Source organism: Solanum stenotomum, chromosome 9, assembly GCF_019186545.1.
Source record: "Solanum stenotomum isolate F172 chromosome 9, ASM1918654v1, whole genome shotgun sequence".
Taxonomy (NCBI): domain Eukaryota; kingdom Viridiplantae; phylum Streptophyta; class Magnoliopsida; order Solanales; family Solanaceae; genus Solanum; species Solanum stenotomum.
Genome location: NC_064290.1, coordinates 38,846,250 through 38,866,986, shown reverse-complemented (window position 1 = coordinate 38,866,986; position 20,737 = coordinate 38,846,250). Strand labels below are relative to the sequence as shown.

General features: G+C 34.4%; 1 protein-coding gene across 5 annotated transcripts in view; it reads left to right on the top strand.

Moving 5' to 3' along the window:
• The window catches only part of LOC125876926 (pre-mRNA-processing protein 40A-like), a 1,068,087-nt gene extending 1,060,293 nt beyond the window's left edge, over positions 1-7,794 (top strand). For all 5 annotated transcript variants that reach the window (XM_049558216.1, XM_049558215.1, XM_049558218.1 and 2 more), the window contains 2 exons: positions 6,680-7,090; positions 7,186-7,794. In XM_049558216.1, the coding sequence (XP_049414173.1) occupies positions 6,680-7,090; positions 7,186-7,317 (543 nt within the window). In that variant the 3' untranslated portion in view covers positions 7,318-7,794. The remainder of the gene's footprint in view (positions 1-6,679; positions 7,091-7,185) is intronic.
• The last annotated feature ends 12,943 nt before the right edge of the window (positions 7,795-20,737 follow it).

Sequence of the window (20,737 nt, the reverse complement as noted above, 5' to 3'; positions counted from 1 at the left end):
TTGGGAAATGTGAAATGTTTTGAGAGGAATTTGAGGGGTAATTATGCCATTAATCAATCTAATGCATGTGTTGAAACCCTTTGTATTACTAATACATGAAAGTCAATGGTATTAGTGACTCAATACACAATAGAGAATGTAACTAGTGCAAGTTTCACGTAGGCTAAAAAAGTGTACCAAGCAAGGTACTAATTACACACAAAGTTGATGCATGTATTATTTTTTCTAATATACTCTATGAAATGACCCCTTAGACTCTACGATCAGTCTCCAATCCTCCAGTTTAGCGTTAACTCCGTCGTGAGTTTCGTCATTCAATTTATTAGATATTTGATTGGTAGTATTATACAGGTTAATAGTATTATGTAAAATTAATTACAAATTTCGTTGTTGATTAAAGCATTTTTGAATAATGCCATCCATGAATATGAAATAAAATATTTTTTTTTTGTCAGTTTTAGCATTCAATCTACGTCTCCACTGTCAGTGCATATTCTCGAGGGTCATCTTTGGACTTGGCAGATGGCACAATCATGATTGTTGTTTATCTAGCTCATATTCACAATATTAATTATAACAAAAAGAGAATACAAATAACTTCTTCTCTTTTGATGAAGAGTTGTATTAAAAACAAAGCATCTAGTGGATGCAAGAAATACAAATAACTAAAAGTTCTCTGCAGCATTAGTGAATATACATGGGAAAGTTGCGTAAATCTAGGGTGCATGTGGAATAGAAGAAATTGGTGTTGCAAATGTCACCTTGGAGAGAGTAATCCATTCTATAGAAAATAAATGAGGAAGTTGGAGATCATGAGTAGCAGGGTGTAACTGTTTGAATCAATTGTGAGCGCAAATCTAGTTGGTAGGAGAAACACACAGTAAAGTGGGAGCTTGATGCAAAAGGTGTCAAGTATAAAGCAAAATCCACGAGGAAGAACAATGTAAATTTTAATTAATATGGCTTTCAAGAAAATATCTCGAGGGCGTAGGACTTCATACTTTGGAGGGTTTTCTTCTTTGGGCATTAGATTTCTTTTTTGGGTGTTGTACTTCCCAATATGGTTTTGTTTCACTTATCCCCAAAAAAAAGGAAAGGGAAGATAACAAATATTAGTGTGTAATGTGCCCAAAGTTTCCTTGTAAAACTCTTTAACTCATTATACCAGATAACATTCAGAAAGACTCTTGATTCACACCATAATTTGGAAACTTGTACATCCTAATTACATTATCCATTCCTTTTTCGTTTGCATCAAAACAATATTCACTTTTACGGTAAGTATTAGCACATATTGTGTAACTCAGGCAACAATAATAAAGACATACTTTTACTAATTTTATCAAAGTTTTTTTTCTTAATATATTGTCCGAAAACAGAAAATTTAGCATATGACACTTTGTGTGCTCCGAAGGGTAATAAATCGTTTAAGTTTGTAACTTTGCTCTTAATTATCTTACAAAGTTCAACAAAGGTGTTCAATTTGGAATTGAGCGAGTACCTTGAACAAAAATTGCCTGTAACAAGATCTATTTCAAGTTTTTTTTTTCTTAAATGATGAGAAAATTTGAAACTGTTTTTATATTTAGTTACATGTTTATGTATGGTAAGCCACGTACATGTACTACTTTTGTAATTTTAAAATGTCAATATTAAGATGTTTTGGCATTTGGCCTCCTTAGATTAGGTTTTCCTTCCCTTAATAGCTTTTAAGGACTATAATGGATTAAGCCTTAACTCTATAATTTCTCCATTGGAGTATTAATTTAGTGGAGAATAGTTACTTATCCAAAAAAAGTTTAATTAGTATAGAGTTGTGCATAATTTTCTTGGCCTATTCCATGGTGTAATTTATGAGTACGAAAGAAGTGGAAAGTTAGTTCAACCTTAATTAGTTTGTGATATAACATTGCAAATTTGAAGAAAAGAATCATACATCAAAATTAGATAATACTCATAAGAAGTGAACCAATTAGACTATTAAGGCAGTATATCCCGTTTATCAAAGGCGAAAAGCGCAAAAAAGCTCTTAGATCTTTGGGGGCTTTAAGCGCAAATAAAGCGTGGGCTTTAACAAAAAAAGGCGCAAAGGGAGAAAAGAATAAAATATATATGTTTAGTCCAAGACTAATAATTATAAACATGAATGACAAATATATGACCTAAGAAATTGAAAAAAATTATGATAAAGTGAAATACCAATTATTTAGCTTCATTCTTCATGAGAGGCTCATTAGCAAGGAAATGTTTGCCTTAGAACCTTGATGACGACACTAAAACGCACATAAAGCGAGGCGAAGCGCTCAACACGTTTTGAGCCTCGCTTCAGGGCTTAAGCACGCTTAAAGTGCGCCTTTGATAACACTAAGTATATCAACATGTTTATAAACTGTATTTACTAAAACAATAAAATAATATCAACTTGTTTATAACTAATTCTTTTTTGGAACAAGGATCAAGTTGACTATATCTATCCTCTAATTGCTATTATGGAAGGATATTAACAGTCTAGTGTGTTTCCCCCAAAACTTTTAGATGGAGAATTTCATGTTGTGAATAGTTTAATCCAAATATTTGATTTTAACACATTAATGCTATGAGAGTTGAATTATTTTTAAGGTTAATTTAATGAGATATCATTTGGTTCTAAAATATTGTTCAGGGACACTGTGGCTGTCTAATAACTTTCCCCAATTCTTTTTTGGCTACCTCGACGACACATTCTTATCACAAAGTACCCCGGAGGTGTGCCTCCATTTTATCCACCCTGCACCGATACAGTGTGAGACACCATCGTCAATAACCCCATCTCCTTGGATTATGGACCCAAGGCATTTGAAACTTTCTCTCTAGGTATATTTGTGTATCGATCCTCACTTGTCTCTTCGCCTTATGAGTCACTGAACTTGCATTTTACGTACTTTTTTTAGTCCTGCTTATCCTAAAATCATTGGACTCTAGGGTCTGTCTCCAAACTTTCAACTTATCGTTAACTACACCATGCATCTCATCAATCAATACTATGTCATCTGAGAATTACTTACCACGACACCTCTCTTTGAATATATCATGTCAGCAAGTCCATCATTATGGCTTAAGGCAACACCTTTTGTGCAACCTCGTCACGATAGGATTGTGTTCTCAGTCACCTCCCATTGTTCTAATATGAGTTTTGACTCCATCATACATGCCCTTAATTGCCCTAATATATGCCACTAGTACACCTCTAGATTTCAAACATCAACAAAGGACCTCCCTAGGGACTATCATATGCCGTTTCTAGATCAATGAACACCAGGTGCAAGTCTCTCTTCTTGTCCCTATACAACTCCAACAATCTCCTTATCGCCCTGGCATGAATCCGAATTGGTTCTCGGAAGACAGACATATCCCTCCCCATCCTCAACTCCACCACTCTCTCCAAACTTTCATAGTGGCTTAGTAACTGGATACCCTGTAGTTGTTGCAATTCTGAATGTCACCCTTGTTCTTGAACAACGGAATCATCGTACTCGACCACCATTTTTCTGGCTTTTGGTTGTCCCAAATAAGGCTCTCTAGGGCAGAAGATGCAGAAGGGGAGCCACTAAGAAGGTTCAATAGACTCGGGTACCTTTCTAATTTCCAATCATCTAAGTTCCTTCTGAAGGTGATGAGCCTGCTGTGATCTTGCTTGAAATCAGAAATGAGAGCATCTTTACGGGAGGTAATGCTGATAAGGCCAGGGTAGATATCTTTAATGGAGAGTTGTTGTACCGTCTATCATGCCAAAATCTAGCCTTTCTGTTGTTCCCCACTTTTACCGAGGAGTTCAACATGAAGAAATCTCACCATGCCCTAATGTGTTTCCAGATGCGGTGCCAACGGGGGTAGCAGTGATCCAAGGGTTTAGTAGATCATATTTAGTGCAACTCACCTCCCTCTAAAGAGAACTACATTCACAATTGAACCTTCATATCCATTTGCATTGAAGACTGCTGCTATGTGCCTTTGAATCTCTAAAATCCTCAACTCCCCCCCCCCCCCCCCCCCCCCCCCCCCCCCCCCCCCCCCNCCCCCCCCCCCCCTCGCCCCCCGCCCCCCGAGTCTCTCGCATGTGATAACCAAGTCCCATTTGACCAAGTTAAAAGTTTTCTTCACGATTACCCTACCAGAGGAAGTCTCTACGAAGTTTGTCCAACTCTTTAGATACTTTGCAGGAAGGGAATAAGCCATAGTATACGTGGGTAGAGAGTTTCACAGATTATTGATAAGCACCACTCTTCTGCCCAAGGAGATGTGATCATTTTCCAATTTGACAACTTCTCATATTTCTCTGAATGTTTCCCCAAATGGATATAGAATTTGATTTAGCACCGAGAAACTAAAATTCATCATTAATCTTTTAACTAAGTTAACAAAATATTGATTGTAATAATTATTATATGTTAAAATAAATTTCTAATTTTACACTTCTTAATTAATATGATGTAATTAAACTTTATATAGACATCATTACTTAAGACTACTTCATGGTGGTAAGAAATGTTGTAAATTTAAGAATTCAAAAGTCAACGAATTTAGATATTGTACCATTCTTTTCGAATGTATTGTTGTTTTATTTTTATTTTTTATTCTGCCTGAAAATTCTATCCTATGTTCAATATTAAGTTAACGTCATCTAAATTGAGTTCTAATTTAGATTAATAATGTATATAAATCAATCACACTTGAAAAGTAATTACCAATTTAAACTAGTAAAGTTTTTATTTTCTTAATCAACTAGTTTATTATAAATTAAATTTTCTAATGGTGAAGCATTACGCAAAACGAAATATCAAAGAGCTGACTCGGGATCGAATCGTTTCGCGCTACTTGATATTGCAAAAAGCTTGGTTGAGCTCAACTCAGTTGGTTCCTGTTTTTCATTTTGATACCTTAACTAAGGCCAATACCTATTGAGCATCTTGCTTTAATGTGACTAGAGGTGGCAAATGGGTGGGTTGGGCTAAATTTGGGTGGGTCAAATTGGTCTGAGTACATAAATGAGCGAGTTATTGACCTGCCCAAAAGCTACTTGGGCTGAAATGCGGGTTATAACCCAACCCACCCAATTCTTGTTAAGGTTTAATTGCTTTCTTTGTTCTTTTATAAATTTTTAGTACCTAGTAGTTATTTTTCTTTCTTTCTTATGACTATAAATAACATATCAAATTAAAAAAAAATGTCTTTTCAAAAATATTTTGACAAGACTCACGAGTCAATTTGGGCTACATATCAACCCAATTCTTAATGGGCTGAAATGGGTGGTTTTTGACTAGATGTGCCACAAGGTGGTGACTCTCACCCTAAGATGAGCGCCTAAATGCTTAACTATAACTTCTTTCATTTTTTTAAACTCCTTTCTCCTTGTATCCTATCTGCTGCAACCACCACCTCCTCCATTCTCTTTTTCAGATTCGATCATCCACATCTACCAACCTCTTTCTTCAAAATCAGTCGCCACCACCTTCTTCTTCCCCCCTTCAAATCTGGTGACGACATGACCACTCTCTTACTGTCCATTTAGTTTGCCTCTACACAAATATTTCAGTCATTAATGTGGACCACTAGAATCAGTCAAGGTCGCCAGAAAAAGTGGATACACACTGATTCCACCGGTGTATTCATGTCCGCAATTCCTTCAGCAATGGACATGAAGAAGTAGTGGAATGCAACATCTTGGAATTCCTTATCAAATTATGAATTCAACAGAACAATTTTCAAAAATGATAAGGAGAAGAGAGAGGTGAATTAGAAGAAAACAGAAGAAAATCAACAAATAAGGGATGAACACAAGTTAGGAAGTCACAATGAACTTAAGGGGCTTTAAATGGTTGTGACTAAAATGGTCACTGTTTCGGGATCTTCAACTGATTTCAGATACTGGAGAAGTTGTTGGAGAGCCTTGGTGTTTTTCGTTAAAGAAAGAGGAGAGTAAAAGAGAGAATTGCAGTGAAGCCCACCACTGACGACGGATCGTGGTCAGGACGATGGGCCATCCTGCACGACCGTCGTTCGTGGGCAGAAACTAAATTCTGGGCCAGTGAACCACGGGCCCCCAACCACAGACCATGGTCTAACCTACACTCCGTTGGTCAGGCCGTGGTCCTGAGCCTCTGCAGACTTTGGGAGTGAACAGTCCACGGACCACACTTTGGGAGTGTCCAGTCCAAATATGTCCACCCTCAATATGCAGCCACTTTAGTTCGCTAAATTGTGGCAAACAATATAATCAATTTCATTGGATTGATGTTTATCCTTTTGGCATGAAGGATTTGATCGCAGGACGCCTACCATGAACACCCAAAGGAGGTCTGATTGATGTGTATCTTTGTGTCTCCTTTTTCTTTTTTATACTTCTGTTTCTGGCATGTATATTTTTTTTTATAATTGATTTGATTTGCCACAGCATAAGAGAGTGCACTCACACACCTCTATTGGATTGGGACTGCCAATTTTGTGTTTAATAGGCACAATTTTTGTTAGGTTGGAGTGTTCAATTGAAACTTTTCTTAGTTGAAGTTTCAAAATGAAAATTGGAGCCAACCTTAAGGGGTTATTTATGCATTTGGCCTAGAATCTATAATTAACAAACTCGGGAACAGCTATTAGATTCTATGTCATATCAGTTCATTGTTTAGATTGTGCTACTTTGCAGGTCAAAAAAGAGAAAGAAAAAGATGAGAAAGAGAAGAGAAAGGATAAGGAGAGAAGGGAGAAAGAAAAAGAGAAGGAAAAAGAGCGTGAGAAGGAGAAAGAAAGGGGAAAAGAACGATCAAAAAAAGATGAGCCAGATAGCATGACTATGGATGTAACAGACATCTATGAGCACAAAGAAGAGAGAAAGAGAGAAAAAGACAAAGAAAGGAAACATCGGAAGCGACACCATAGCTCTAACGACGAGCTGACTTCTGAAAAGGATGAGAAAGAGGAATCTGAAAGAGACAAAGAAAGGAAGCACCGGAAGCATCACCAGAGCTCTAACGATGAGGTGACATCCGACAGGGACGAGAAAGAGGAATTTAGAAAGTCCCACCGACATAGTAGTGATCGTAAAAAGTCAAAGAAGGTTCTCTAATATCTCCATTTAAAGTCAGTTCTCTGTTCTTATTGTACTCTTTGGCAGTCTGCAATATTGATATTCTTTTTCTGCTTTCATGGCAGCATGCACATTCACCTGAATCTGATGGTGAAAGTCGGCATAAAAGACACAGAAGAGATAGGGATGGATCACGTCGAAATGGTGGGCATGAAGAGCTAGAAGATGGTGAGCTTGGTGAAGATGGAGAAAGTTGAGTAGTTCTTACAGTTTTACCTGCATATATTAGGGGAATGCCGACTCCTGCATCTGTCATCTCATAATGTTTTGATAAGTATTTTACTGACAATGTCTGTGGATCTAAAAAGACTGATTAGAACTGCTGTAGCACTTAGAAATTGCAATTGGAATCTGGAACGATTGATGTGCTCCAAATTTGGCAATCTCCCCTATACTTGTATTGTCAGCTGCTATTTTCATCTTGAAAAAATAGAAACTCAAAGATAAGGGTGTTACTAGTTGGAGGTTGATGTGTTGAGTTGTGAAGAGCTTCCCGTGCACTTAGGTTTTCCTTGCACTTGTACTTGCCTCTGGACAGATATCCTTATTTACCTGTCGTCATATAATGGCATAGATAAATTTTGACTGTGGTAGTGTGCCGAGGTTCTCTCTCCTGCTTTGTTTTTTAAGTTAAGTTGGCAAATTTGGATTATTTATCCTCCTGCCTCGGTATACACTTAAATCTCTGTGAGGCTAGTTTTTTAGTGTATGAACGTTGAGCCTTGTGTTAAGAGTCAATGATTAATTTAGGTTGTGTTTGCAGTTATTTGATGAGAGTCTGAGTTCAACGTTGGCATACATTTGAATCTCTCGTAAAAACAATAGTGAGCTGGGATATTTCATATTAATGTCACGTAACCTTTGCTACAATTCAGAGTGCTATGTCCACTGAGGTTTCTATGCTTCATTGCTGGATAGGTTTCATGTCCAAGTCATTAGACATGGAAAAGATGTTTCAGCCACTCATGATTGGAAAGTTTTTGTTAAGTCATAGTTCCTACTGTCGTTTGATTTGAATACAAGTTATAATGAGATTAGCTATGATGTGATAAATTATGTTGGGATTAGTTAAGATGGGATAAGTTTTACTGAGATTATTTCTTATTAATTGTTTGGTTTGCTATATTTAAAATAGTGTGCATTGCTTTAATTTTAAGAACACGTTTGATTACAAAAATCTTTTTTAGCTTTTTTATATTTTCTTTGCAAGCTTTAGTTATTCATTCTTAAAAATAAAACTTTCATCTTATTTAACTTAAATATTTTTGTGTGTGCATTCCCATGATGGTACTGTTTGTCGTTTAAACAAAAAAAAATTCTTATTTAGCTTAAAAATAGAATTTTCATCTTTAAGTTTTATTAAAGTAAAAGAGGATTTATGAGAAATCAAAATATAAATAAACAAAATAATTAATCAAATAAATTCATAAACAAAATTTATATTTATATAGTGTAACTTTTTAATAGAAAAAATATGAAGAATTATCATAAATTTGAAGAGTAGTGAAAGTTACAATTGTTATCATACATGGTATTAAAAATAAATGTAAATATATTTGAATGTCAAGAGTGATGTATAAAAAGGGTTTAAAGGGATATCTTTGTTATTTTATCTAATTTATTTTGGATAAGTTATCTCGCAATTACTATATCACTCAAGGGGCGAGATAACTTATGTCGGTACTAATTATCAATTTTGGGATAAGTTATCCTTCATAGCTTAAATTTACTTTAAATGTATCATTAATGAGACATTCTTTTACCTAAAGATATGGAAATAGAATGATAAAAATACATTTATTTGCACTTGAATTTTAACTTGATAAGTGCACAGCACGGAGTTGTGGGACTATAAAATTTGGAACTTAGATTTTTTTTATTGTGCAAATTTCACTGTACTCTACGTAGCACAAGGACAGTGGTTGGGGTAAAATATTTATCGAGAGGAAATATGTAAACGAGTCTTGTTCCAATGATCAAAAGTCAGTAGCTACTTTTGGCTTTAGAACGAACAAAAGCAAGTAGGATGGAGATTGGACAAGTCATTCTTTTTTTTTTGTGAAATTTTTTTAATTGACATATATAGGACTAATAATTATAAGTTATGATATTATTCTTTATCTTTCAAGTTATAACAATAAAATGTTGCAGGTTTTAACATTTTAGTAAAATAAAAAATGATTTAAAATAACAGTAAGAATTAATTAGTATGAAAAATAAATAAGGTAAAAACGGATATATTAGTAGTAAATAATTTGAAATAATTAATTATAATTAATAGGAGGCATAAAAATAGGAGGTTCATAAAAAAATGAATATTTGTTTTCCTTGTTTAACTCAAAGTAGTTAAAATTCGTTCAAAACAAATTTCTTATCTTTTGTTCGAATGTTTCTCTCTCTTCTCAGTTTTTTTCTCTAGTTAGTCGTCATTCTCATCTAATTATATTCGTTTTTATTCAATAATTTTCATTTCTTGTAATGGACGACTTCTTATCAGTATTAATAAGTATGGTGGTAGATCGGATCCTTCAGGTTAGTGTTCTTTGCGATTTTTTATTTGTATTGGTACACAAATTGGACGTAAAAAAGAAAAATTATGAATAGTGATATTGGAAAAATATTATTCAGATTTTGTTTGTGTATAATAATTTTAATTATGACATTTTTGCTATGAACATTCATTTTTTGAAATTACATAAAATTTGTTTGAAAGTGATATAGATTTTGGTATGAGCATTCAATTTTTTGTATGTTTCTGGTTTTAAAAAATTACATAATTTTTTTTTTTTAAATTGGTATACTGGTTACCACGTTGATACGATTTTGACATTATATTGGAATGAATTTCGTATACTGTTTAATTGACAATTAATTATTAGAAATATTATTAATTTTTTGGTATGATCTGGTATAAAAATTGACGTAAATTTTGAATGAAATTAATATAATAGTAAGATCAAATTTGTATGAAAATTTATAGTTTTTATGACGCGAATCTGGTATGATTCAATTTCTATTTTTGACATTATATTGGTTGAAATTGTGCATACATAATAGTGGGATGATATTGGTATACTGTTTATATAATAAAGGGAAAAATGACGAATTTACCCTCGAACTTTGATAAATGGTATGCCTATGCCCTCCGTTATACTTTGCGTCCATCTCAGCCCCTGCCGTCCAATTATCGGTACACACATGCCCCTCTCACTAACGGCCCCCTCATTCTGTACACGTATCTTAATCCTAATCAACTACCCGTTTGACCATTCTTTTTAACCCATAAACTAACCCGATTCCCTCTAAAATATCCTAAGTCAATTAAAAGACTCAAATCTTCCAGATCTCGTTCCTATCTCACAACCCTGACATTCATATCTTGATTTTCATGTTCTACATCCTCATTAAGCAAACCCCTTTAAAAAAAAAAACGATATCTCAGGTTCATCAACAACTGAATTCTTGTTAATGGGTGTTTTATAATTTGGGGATTTAACACATGGCTTGATGAAATACCCTGGTTGTTTTTGGTCAGAATCTTGCATTTTAACACCACAACCAGGGCAAACAACATCAGAAATGGATTCCTCAAAATTTCCATCTCTAGAAACTGGTGAAGATTGAATTTTTAAAGGTGTAGAGTAGTTTCTAAAGCTGAACAAGAATGGAGGGACAAGGGTTTTAGTAGGGTTTTGGGTATAAACATTTTCAAGAATTGGAGGAGAAGAGTTGGGTATAGGATTTTTGTGTGTATAAGCTGAGAGAGAGTAGAAAAATCAATTTCTTCAACTTTGATGAAGAAATTGATCTGATGATTATCATTGTTCTTTGATTGTTCTTTCTGGTAATCTAAGGTTGTTGTGAAAGAGTTTATACTACTAATTTGCAATTTAAATCTTGATTTTCATGTTCAGATAGGAACGAGACCTGGAAGATTTGGGTCTTTTAATTGACTTAGGATATTTTAGAGGGAATCAGGTGGGTATTGGGTTTATGGGGCGGGTTATTAGTTTATGGATTAAAAGGAATGGTCAAACGGGTAGTTGATTAGGATTCAGACACGTGTACAGAATGAGGGGGCTGTTAGTGAGAGGGGGATGTGTGTACCGATAATTGGACGGCAGGGGATGAGATGGACGCAAAGTATAACAGAGGGCATAGGCGTACCATTTATCAAAGTTCAGGGGTAAATTCGTCCTTTTTCCCTATAATAAAAGATAATCACTAGTTATAAATTGTATGATTTCGTATTCTTTTTTCATGAATCAATGTTTACTTTTGGCATGAAATAGGTAAAAAAAAGTATGCATAAAAATGGTATGAAATTCGTATACTGATCTAACATATGTATAAAAGTTATTTGCACTTTTGTATCCTATAATACCAACACAATAATTTATGGTGGAACAGGAAAATCTGCAATTGAAAAAGTGTCGGAGCATAAATTATTGCCACTTGGTTCAAAAAGAAATGTAGGAAGACCACACCTTGAACGTTGGAAATAGCTTGCTGATGTGAACTTCAAGAGGTCTAAGGTTACGTGCAGTACATGTCGTCAAGAGGGACACAACAAGAAGACATGTTCAAATTACCCTGCTGAAAAAAAAGACATAATTTATTTTTATTTTGATTTGGTTGTTTTATTGTGACAAACTCATGTTTTTGATTTATTTTGTCTTTTAAGTTAATGAATTATAATTTCATAACATTTATTATGTATACTAGCCAATCCAAAACTAGTTAATGTTGTATTCAATTTGTCTACATTTGGTATCGAACTGATATTTCATTGAAAAATTTGAAAAAATATGCAATTGAGATTTCAAATGAATTAGTCAACCTAAAATTAGTTAATGTTGTACTCAGTTAGCATACATTTGGTATCTAACTGATATCCAATAGGAAAAATTGAAAAAACACGTAATTGAGATTTCAACTAAATTAGTCAGCCTAAAACTAGTTAATTTTGTACCCAATTGACATACATTTGGTATCAAATTGATATCCCATTGCAAAATTTGAAAAACCAACATGTAATTGAGATTTCAACTGAATTAGTCAGCCTAAAACAAGTTAATGTTGTATCCAATTGGTATACATTTGGTATCTAACTAAAACCCCATTGGAAAAATTGAAAAATCAACATGTAATTAAGATCCAACCAAATTAGATAATCTAAAACAAGTTAATGTTGTTCACAATTGGTATCCAACAGATATCCCACTTGAAAATGAAAAAATAATAATATGTAATTGATATTTCAATCAAATTTTCCCTCTCATTCACTAAAAACCCCAAAATCCCTTCAATCTTCTTCTCCAAGTTTTCTCTCTAGGCTCTCAAAAAGGAAGGTTCTGGGGTTTCTTCAAACTTCAAGAATTCTTCTTCAATCTTTAGGGCTTTGATTACCCAAGGCATGTGGGAACTTCACCAGTGGATATCTTTCATCCACTGGATCCCAAAAAAAAAAAAACTCAATCGCTCTTATGATTTCAACATAATTTTTCCAGAGTTTTATGTTATTCTTCATGGGAACTTATTATGATTCAATTGTCTAAATTTGATATTATTATGCATATTTTGATCCAATTTACATATTTTCAATGAATTTCATATGAACTCATGCTATATGTCTACATTATGAACTTTGATTATGAAATTATGCATGCATCATGAAATTGAGGAATTTATGAATAAATGATGCTTTTAGATAAAGTACCTAAATGATTTGTGAAAGGTTTTCTCACTATGTAATATGATCATGATTTTTATGCTTAAGCTAAGTGTTTTTATGAATGTGTTATGAAATCATGTATTTGAAAGGAGCTACTCTATGATATGAAGTTATGATTGGATTGATATGACTAAATTTTTACCTTTTCAAGTTTTATGATATGATTATGATTATTCCTATTTTCGTTGGGGTTTTACTTAGCACTAAGAGGACTTTGGAATGGAGGTTCCACTGTTAGTACAACTCAGGTCATTAGAAGCAATTCCCTTGTCCCTAACTACGTGTCCCCCACAAGATTTGTCTTAAAAATACATAGCTAGTGGATCCACCTAAGCTAATATGCATGGTCTTTACCTTGAAAAAGTAGGACATCTCTTTTGAGTGTGGGAGTAAGACACCAAATTTCATGTTATAGCTTACATAGTTTATGTTGGTTAATGGTAAATATACCACAACAAACTATGTATTTACTTCAAATAATTTATGATTTTCTCAATGATTATGACTTAACCTATCCTCATGATTTTCAAATGTGCATTGACCTTGTCCCATGATCCATGATTTATCTAATTGAGCTTTAATACATTTCATTGGGCCATGCATTTCATGCTTTAAACTCTTTATATTATCATGTTTATGTTTTTATGGATTTTCCTCATACTTGGTATATTCAAAGTACTGATGTATACATTCTACATATATTGCTTCATAACATAGAATCTAAAGCTCCCCAGGGCCGTCTTAACCACTAGGCCACTAAAGCCATCGTTTGGGCCCCATATTTTTGGGGGCCATCCATTTAAAAAAAATACGTATATATATTTATTAAAAAGAATTATATGTACTTTTATTTTTTTAATTTTTAAAAACATGTAAGAAGTATAAAAAAATAAAAAATAACCGTTAGTTTTCTCACCTTTTTAAGGGAATGTAACATTTTTGGGGAATAATTTTCTTAAGTGGGAAACTATATTTTCTTATTTATCTCCTAAAAGTTTGACCCTATATTATTATTTACCTTATACTCATATTTTTTATTCTCTATTTTATTATTTTTACCCTCAATATTGAACTCTCTCCTACAATTTTTTTTGTTTTACTGTTGCTTACAAGTTACAAAAGAACAAAATTTGCTTTTGGAGGTCTTCTTCAAAATCTCAGGATGTGAACCAAACAATCATTATATTGAAGGAACACACCACTATTTCGGTATTGTTCTATCAACTTATCAAATTGTCACGATCCAGACCGTCGTGAGTGGCACCCACACTAACCCTCCGGTGGGAGAACCATTACTACAACCCAAACTAACAAACTCAACCAAAACTAAGACATTTAAAATTACGGAAGCAGGTTTAAATGCTACGGAAAAGAAATAGGGAGTTTCCATAAACTCCAAACAAAAGTCTAATAAAAAAAATGTGGTATAATACCTAGAACCTGAAAGTCAATGTACCAAAACATCTAAAGTTCAACAAGTTTAAGAAAATGGGTACAACCCAATTAAACATAAGAAATCCTAATGCACTGGTCTATGTCCGAAATGGGGACATAAATGAAAGAGAACTCATGACATCCCGGAAGAACTAGCTCACCCTTGAATTCGATGACGATCACTGATCTTCTAAGCGAGGTTTGTCAATAGCCACCGGAAGATGCCCTGTACTCAACAAAGCAATAGCAGGTGTAGTATCAGTACACAACCACAATGTACTGGTAGAATCACACGACTATCCCACTAAGCGAAACATATATAAGTGATTACAACATAATCAACATGCATAAGCCGAACATATACAATATCAATTATCACTTACGACAACGTACAATTTCACAATCTCAAGATATACAATTATGTCAAGTCATTGGTCCTCTCACGGAACCCACACCCAAACTGTTAGTATACCGGTACGTGATACCCGCTCCAAGTTAGTGTGTCAGATCGTGACACCCGTTCTCATGTTTATGTCGGTACGTGGCAACCGATAAGTTAGTGTGTCGTACTGTAACACCCGATCCATTCAACAAGCCACAATCACTATCATAAGTATATTCTCATAATCATACAATAAGTCATGATTCATGACATTCAATTATTCAATCATCCTCATTTACGAATAGTGTGATCAATAATGCAACATTCGCATACATACATTCATTATAATGAAGTAATTACAAATACATATCACACCAACATGAAATCACAACCATCACCTACCTAGAACAACACTTGAATCCCCTAAGAAACTTGATTCTTCCCTTTCCAGATTCTTTCCACTTGTTCTTGGTCTACAAACAATCATAATAATGCGAGGATCTATAAACAACACCTAATTACCCGGATTATAAACAATAATATCAAACCTAGGTCAAACCCAGGTCAAACCCTTGATCCTCATATCCAGATTAGGGCTTTTCCCACCATAAATTCCAGATCAAACCCTCCCCCATCGAATTAACATTCTATAGATCGAAACATGGATTCGAGTAGTAAAAACCTTGCCTTTAGTTTCAAGAATGGTGAAAAATGGTCAAGAACTTGCCTGGGGTCATCTCCTAGCTCTCAAATTCAAAAAGTGCAGAATAAAACATTTTTGGAATTTATTTCTGACTTAAATCACGATTGTCCCGCCACAACGGACCTCATCTCGCTACAACGGCCCCGACTTGGCGAAAATAATCCCGCCATTATGATAGCACGGAACCAGTGAGCAAATTTAAGAATTCCAAACCCCCATTATCAAACACACCTTCATCCATTGACACTCAGAAAATACCCATTCACGCTAAGATCAGTTTCGGGAGTTCTGCTCATCAATTTCGTAAAGTCGTACGGGTTCCTTAACGTCTTAGCTATCTACTCATGTGATCAAAATCATAACTAGATCACCCAATTGTTACCAGATTTTCCTAGACCTTACTGACTCCGATTTCTTCCAAATCTGCACTAGGTTGGGAATTTCTAAGTTACTACGAAAAAGTTTTCTGGCCCAAAATTTTTCCCCGCTGGCTTTTCTATAACGACGGAAACTGGTCGTTACACAAATTTATGAGTCATGTTTTATTATTCTAACTTTATTTTATAATTTTTCTTGAAAATATGTTATTGTTGATATTCTTAGTTCATAAGTATATATATTCTTGTTTTAGTTATTATTAAAATTATTCAATTTAAATATGTCAACTAGAAAATATGATTTCGGTTTGACAAAAAAAAGAGAAAAAGAGAAAACTTGAAGAATTAAATAAATCACAAAAAGGTGCCCTTGATAGATTTTTTAACAAAAAAATAAAATTCTAAATAAAAATGTATTACTTATAGAATAATGTTAACAATTCCTGTAATTGTTGCCTCAGCGGAAAGAAGTTTTTCGAAACTAAAATTGATAAAATCTTATCTAAGATCAACAATGTCTTAAGAGAGATCGAATGGATTAACTATATTATCAATTGAAAAGGAATAATTAAAACATATCGATTATAAAATAATAATTAATAACTTTGCATCTAAAAGGCTAGAAAAGTAGATTTTAAATAAAAGTATATATTATGATTATTTTTTTAAAAGAATTAAAAAAAATATTAGGTCCCCTTTTTAAGATTTGACTTTAGGCCCCCAATCTTGTTGAGTCGGCCTTGCGCTCCTCCATCTGGTTGTGGCTAGTTGGATTGATTCAACATTGTTAGCAGATTGGTGAGTCATCATGATTCGAGGGCATGACCATTATCACACTTTTATTGCTTTTGATGTATTTTTAGTTTTCAGACTCTGTTCGTGGTTAATGGGTTTGTCCTAACCAAATTATGATTGTTAGAGGCCTTGTGATAAATAGATAATGTACTCCACTTTATTTCAGTCATGTACTTTCTTGATATTTTTCCTATGAGTTGAAAGAGTCTTGATACTTATATCTCATTCTTATGTTGTATTCTCTTTATTTCATACTAGTTTTTGGGCAAGCACTTTGCGCGTGTACTCTATATTTTTAAATATAAAATTTTAAAAACTACTCGAGTAAATAGTTGTTTGAGTTATAACATTAAGGAATAGTAATTAAGAAAAGCTTAAATTACTATAAATGATGAACATTGATCTTCTTTAGGTATCTCAATTAATTAAAATTTATGTCTTCGAAATCGGCTAAGCTCTAAATGTTATCACCAATTTGTAGACTAAATATATATATATAAATATATATATACCAGAAACTTTAAGAAACAGTAACTAGTTCAAACCAGAATTTAATTAATTAAACTAAATTCAGAAAACAAAATCTGTAAAGAACAGAAAGGAAAAAGATCAAGTCCACTGATACACAGTGTCCCCTTAAGGAAATTATTCCCCTCTAGTATCCGAGGTTTGAATTGGAATATATCCTCCCAGGATAAAATGATCTTACTCTCCAGTGTATTGATACCCAAAACCTTGGTGTCAATGAACCACTCAACAGCAGTAAAGCACACGATTTTATTTTGTACAGAAAGAAGAAGAAGAATCAGAAATTTCGTAAGTGAAAAATCTGAGGAATCACAGGTATTTATAGACAAGAAACGGCCATTGATGAAAGGTTGCAATCTTTCAAAAGGCCATGGCTATTCTGAAGCGTTGCAACTCGTTCAGAATAGACATCTCCAACGGCGGGAAAATTTAAATAAAACGGGAAAGAAAATTCAAGTTGTTAAGTCGGTTAAATCAGATCTCGCAGATCCGGGTCGGGTTTGGGTCAGAAAATATTAAATTAATTAATTAATTAAATAATTAATTAAAATAAATTTTGTTCAAAAAAGAAACTCCACGAACAAACATTTTCCAAAGCCAAAGCCAAAGCCAAAGCCGAGTCGAGCGAGCGACGACGACGGCGCGAGGGAGTCCCTCTTTACAACCCTTTAACAACTAATAGAAGTACTACTATATTTAAGCACATCTATTTTTCTCTTCACCACCTATGTGGGACAAATGCCTTTTACAAAGGCATAAGGGACAAAGGAACTTTTTCAAGTTCCCTCCCTTTTCATTTTTTTTTTCCCTCCATTTCCTATTAATCTTTCTATATACCCAACAATCCCCCACATTAATAGGGAATGGTTATAATACAAAGGAATGCACGGACGAATGTGTACTTTACAGGCAAGGATCAATTGCATCTGGATAAGTTGGTTTCCCGTTGAACTTTCCGTAGTGAACATATGTCGGATATACTCGATCAATCGGTAGATGCGATATCTTTGAACCGTCGAGCTTTGGTGTATACCTAGACAACCATATGTCACATAATTAATCCTTTATTGTTTATGATTCTTACGGTTGTGTTCGTTTCAGCCATGAACACCTCCTGGTTTCATGAGNCATGAACACCTCCTAGTTTCATGAGTGTATAGAGAATAGGCTTTTGACAAAATATCCTTTTTGAAGCGGCTTACACTTCACACTCACATAGGTGATTTCTAACCGTGTCATCTCGTAGATACACTATTTGGTCAAATCTGCCAAATTTAGCAAATCATTAAAAACTTTAAGCTTTATTAACTCATTAACAAGCCTTAATGTTTTAACCTTATTCCTAAACATTGTCTTCATCATGAGAATGGATTGAGTTGATTGACAATGTCGAACCGTCAGTCACAACTTTGTTTTTCTCCTTGAATCTAGTTTTTGGGATCTCCAATCTGCTAGATAGAGTTACCGCCATGCTGACTTGTCCTAAGCCTTAAACCCATTCCCTTAGATGATCTTTCAACTGCCTCTCTTATTAGGCCTTTCGTTAGTGGATCTGACACATTATCACTTGACTTCACATAGTCAATTGTGATGATTCCACTAGACAGCAATTGTCTTACGGTGTTATGTCTCCGTCGTATGTGACGAGACTTTCCGTTGTACATAACGCTCCCTGCCCTACCTATTGCTGCTTGACTATCACAATGTATGCAAATAGGTCCCACAGGTTTGGGCCAGAATGGAATATCTTCTAAGAAATTTTGGAGCCATTCAGCTTCTTCACCGGCCTTGTCCAAGGCAATGAATTCAGATTCCATTGTGGAGCGAGCAATACATGTCTGTTTGGATGATTTCCAAGAGACTGCTCCTCCACCAAGTGTAAATACATAACCACTTGTGGATTTCACTTCATTTGACCCCGTGATCCAATTTGCATCACTATATCATTCAATCACTGCAGGATATTTATTATAATGCAAAGCATAGTGTTGTGTATGTTTTAGATATCCCAACACTCGTTTCATTGCCATCCACTGAGTTTGATTAGGATTACTAGTGAACCGACTCAGCTTGCTAATAGCACATGCTATATCTGGTCGTGTACAGTTCATAATATACATCAAACTTCCCAACACTCTGGCATATTCCAATTGAGAATCACTTTCACCTTCATTCTTTTGAAATGTAAAGCTTAAATCAATTGGAGTTTTGACATTATTGAAATTCAAGTACTTGAACTTTTCCAATACTTTTTCAATATAATGAGATTGAGATAATGCTAGTCCCTGAGGAGTTTTGAGAATCTTGATCCCTAAGATCAAATCAGCAACTCCTAAGTCCTTCATATCAAACTTACTGGACAGCATCCGCTTAGTAGCATTTATATCGTCAATATTTTTACTCATTATTAACATGTCATCAACATATAAACAAACAATGACTTCATGATTTGGAATGTTTTTAATGTAAACACACTTATCACATTCATTAATCTTGAATCCATTTGCCAACATTGTTTGGTCAAATTTAGCATGCCATTGTTTGGGTGCTTGCTTGAGCCCATAAAGCGACTTCACAAGTCTGCTCACTTTCTCTTCTTTACCAGGAACTATAAACCCTTCAGGTTGTTCCATGTAAATTTCTTCCTCCAACTCTCCATTTAGAAAGGCTGTCTTAACATCCATTTGATGTATTTTAAGATCATGCACTGCTGCTAGTGCTATTAACATCCTAATTGATGTTATCCTTGTTACTGGAGAGTATGTATCAAAGTAGTCCAGACCTTCTTTTTGTCTGTAACCTTTGACTACAAGTCTAGCCTTATATTTGTCAATAGTCCCATCGGCTTTCATTTTCCTTTTAAAGATCCACTTTGAGCCTAAAGGTTTATTTCTCGGAGGAAGATCAGCCAATTCCCAAGTATGATTACTTAAAATTGATTCGATCTCACTATTGACCGCTTCTTTCTAATAGATTGACTCAGACGAAGACATTGCTGCTTTAAATGTTTGGGGCTCATTTTCAAGCAAGAATGCCACAAAATCTGGTCCGAACGAAGTAGGCTTCCGTTGACGATCACTACGCCTAGGATCCTTGTTAGGTAGTGTATTTTCTACTGATTCTTCCCGTGGTCGTTTAGTTCTTTCACTTGTTGACTCACATTCACTTTTATACGGATAAATGTTTTCAAAAAACTCAGCGTTATCGGATTCAATTACCGTATTAACATGAATTTCAGAATTATCAGATTTGTGAACTAAAAACCGACAGGCTTTACTATTCACAGCATACCCAATAAATACACAGTCCACTGTTTTGGATCCAATTTTCACCCTTTTAGATAAAGGGACTTCTACCTTGGCTAAACACCCCCACACTTTGAAATATTTCAAGTTGGGTTTCCTTCCTTTCCATAATTCATATGGAATTGATTGTGTTTTGCTATGGGGTATCCTATTCAGTATTTTGTTAGCCGTAAGGATGGCTTTCCCCCACAAGTTTCGCGGTGAACCAGAATTGATTATCAAGGCATTCATCATTTCTTTTAAGGTTCTATTCTTTCGTTCAGCCAATCCATTTGACTGTGGTGTATAAGGTGCAGTAGTTTGATGAATAATACCATGTTCCAAACATATTTCTGCAAAAGGAGATTCATATTCTCCCC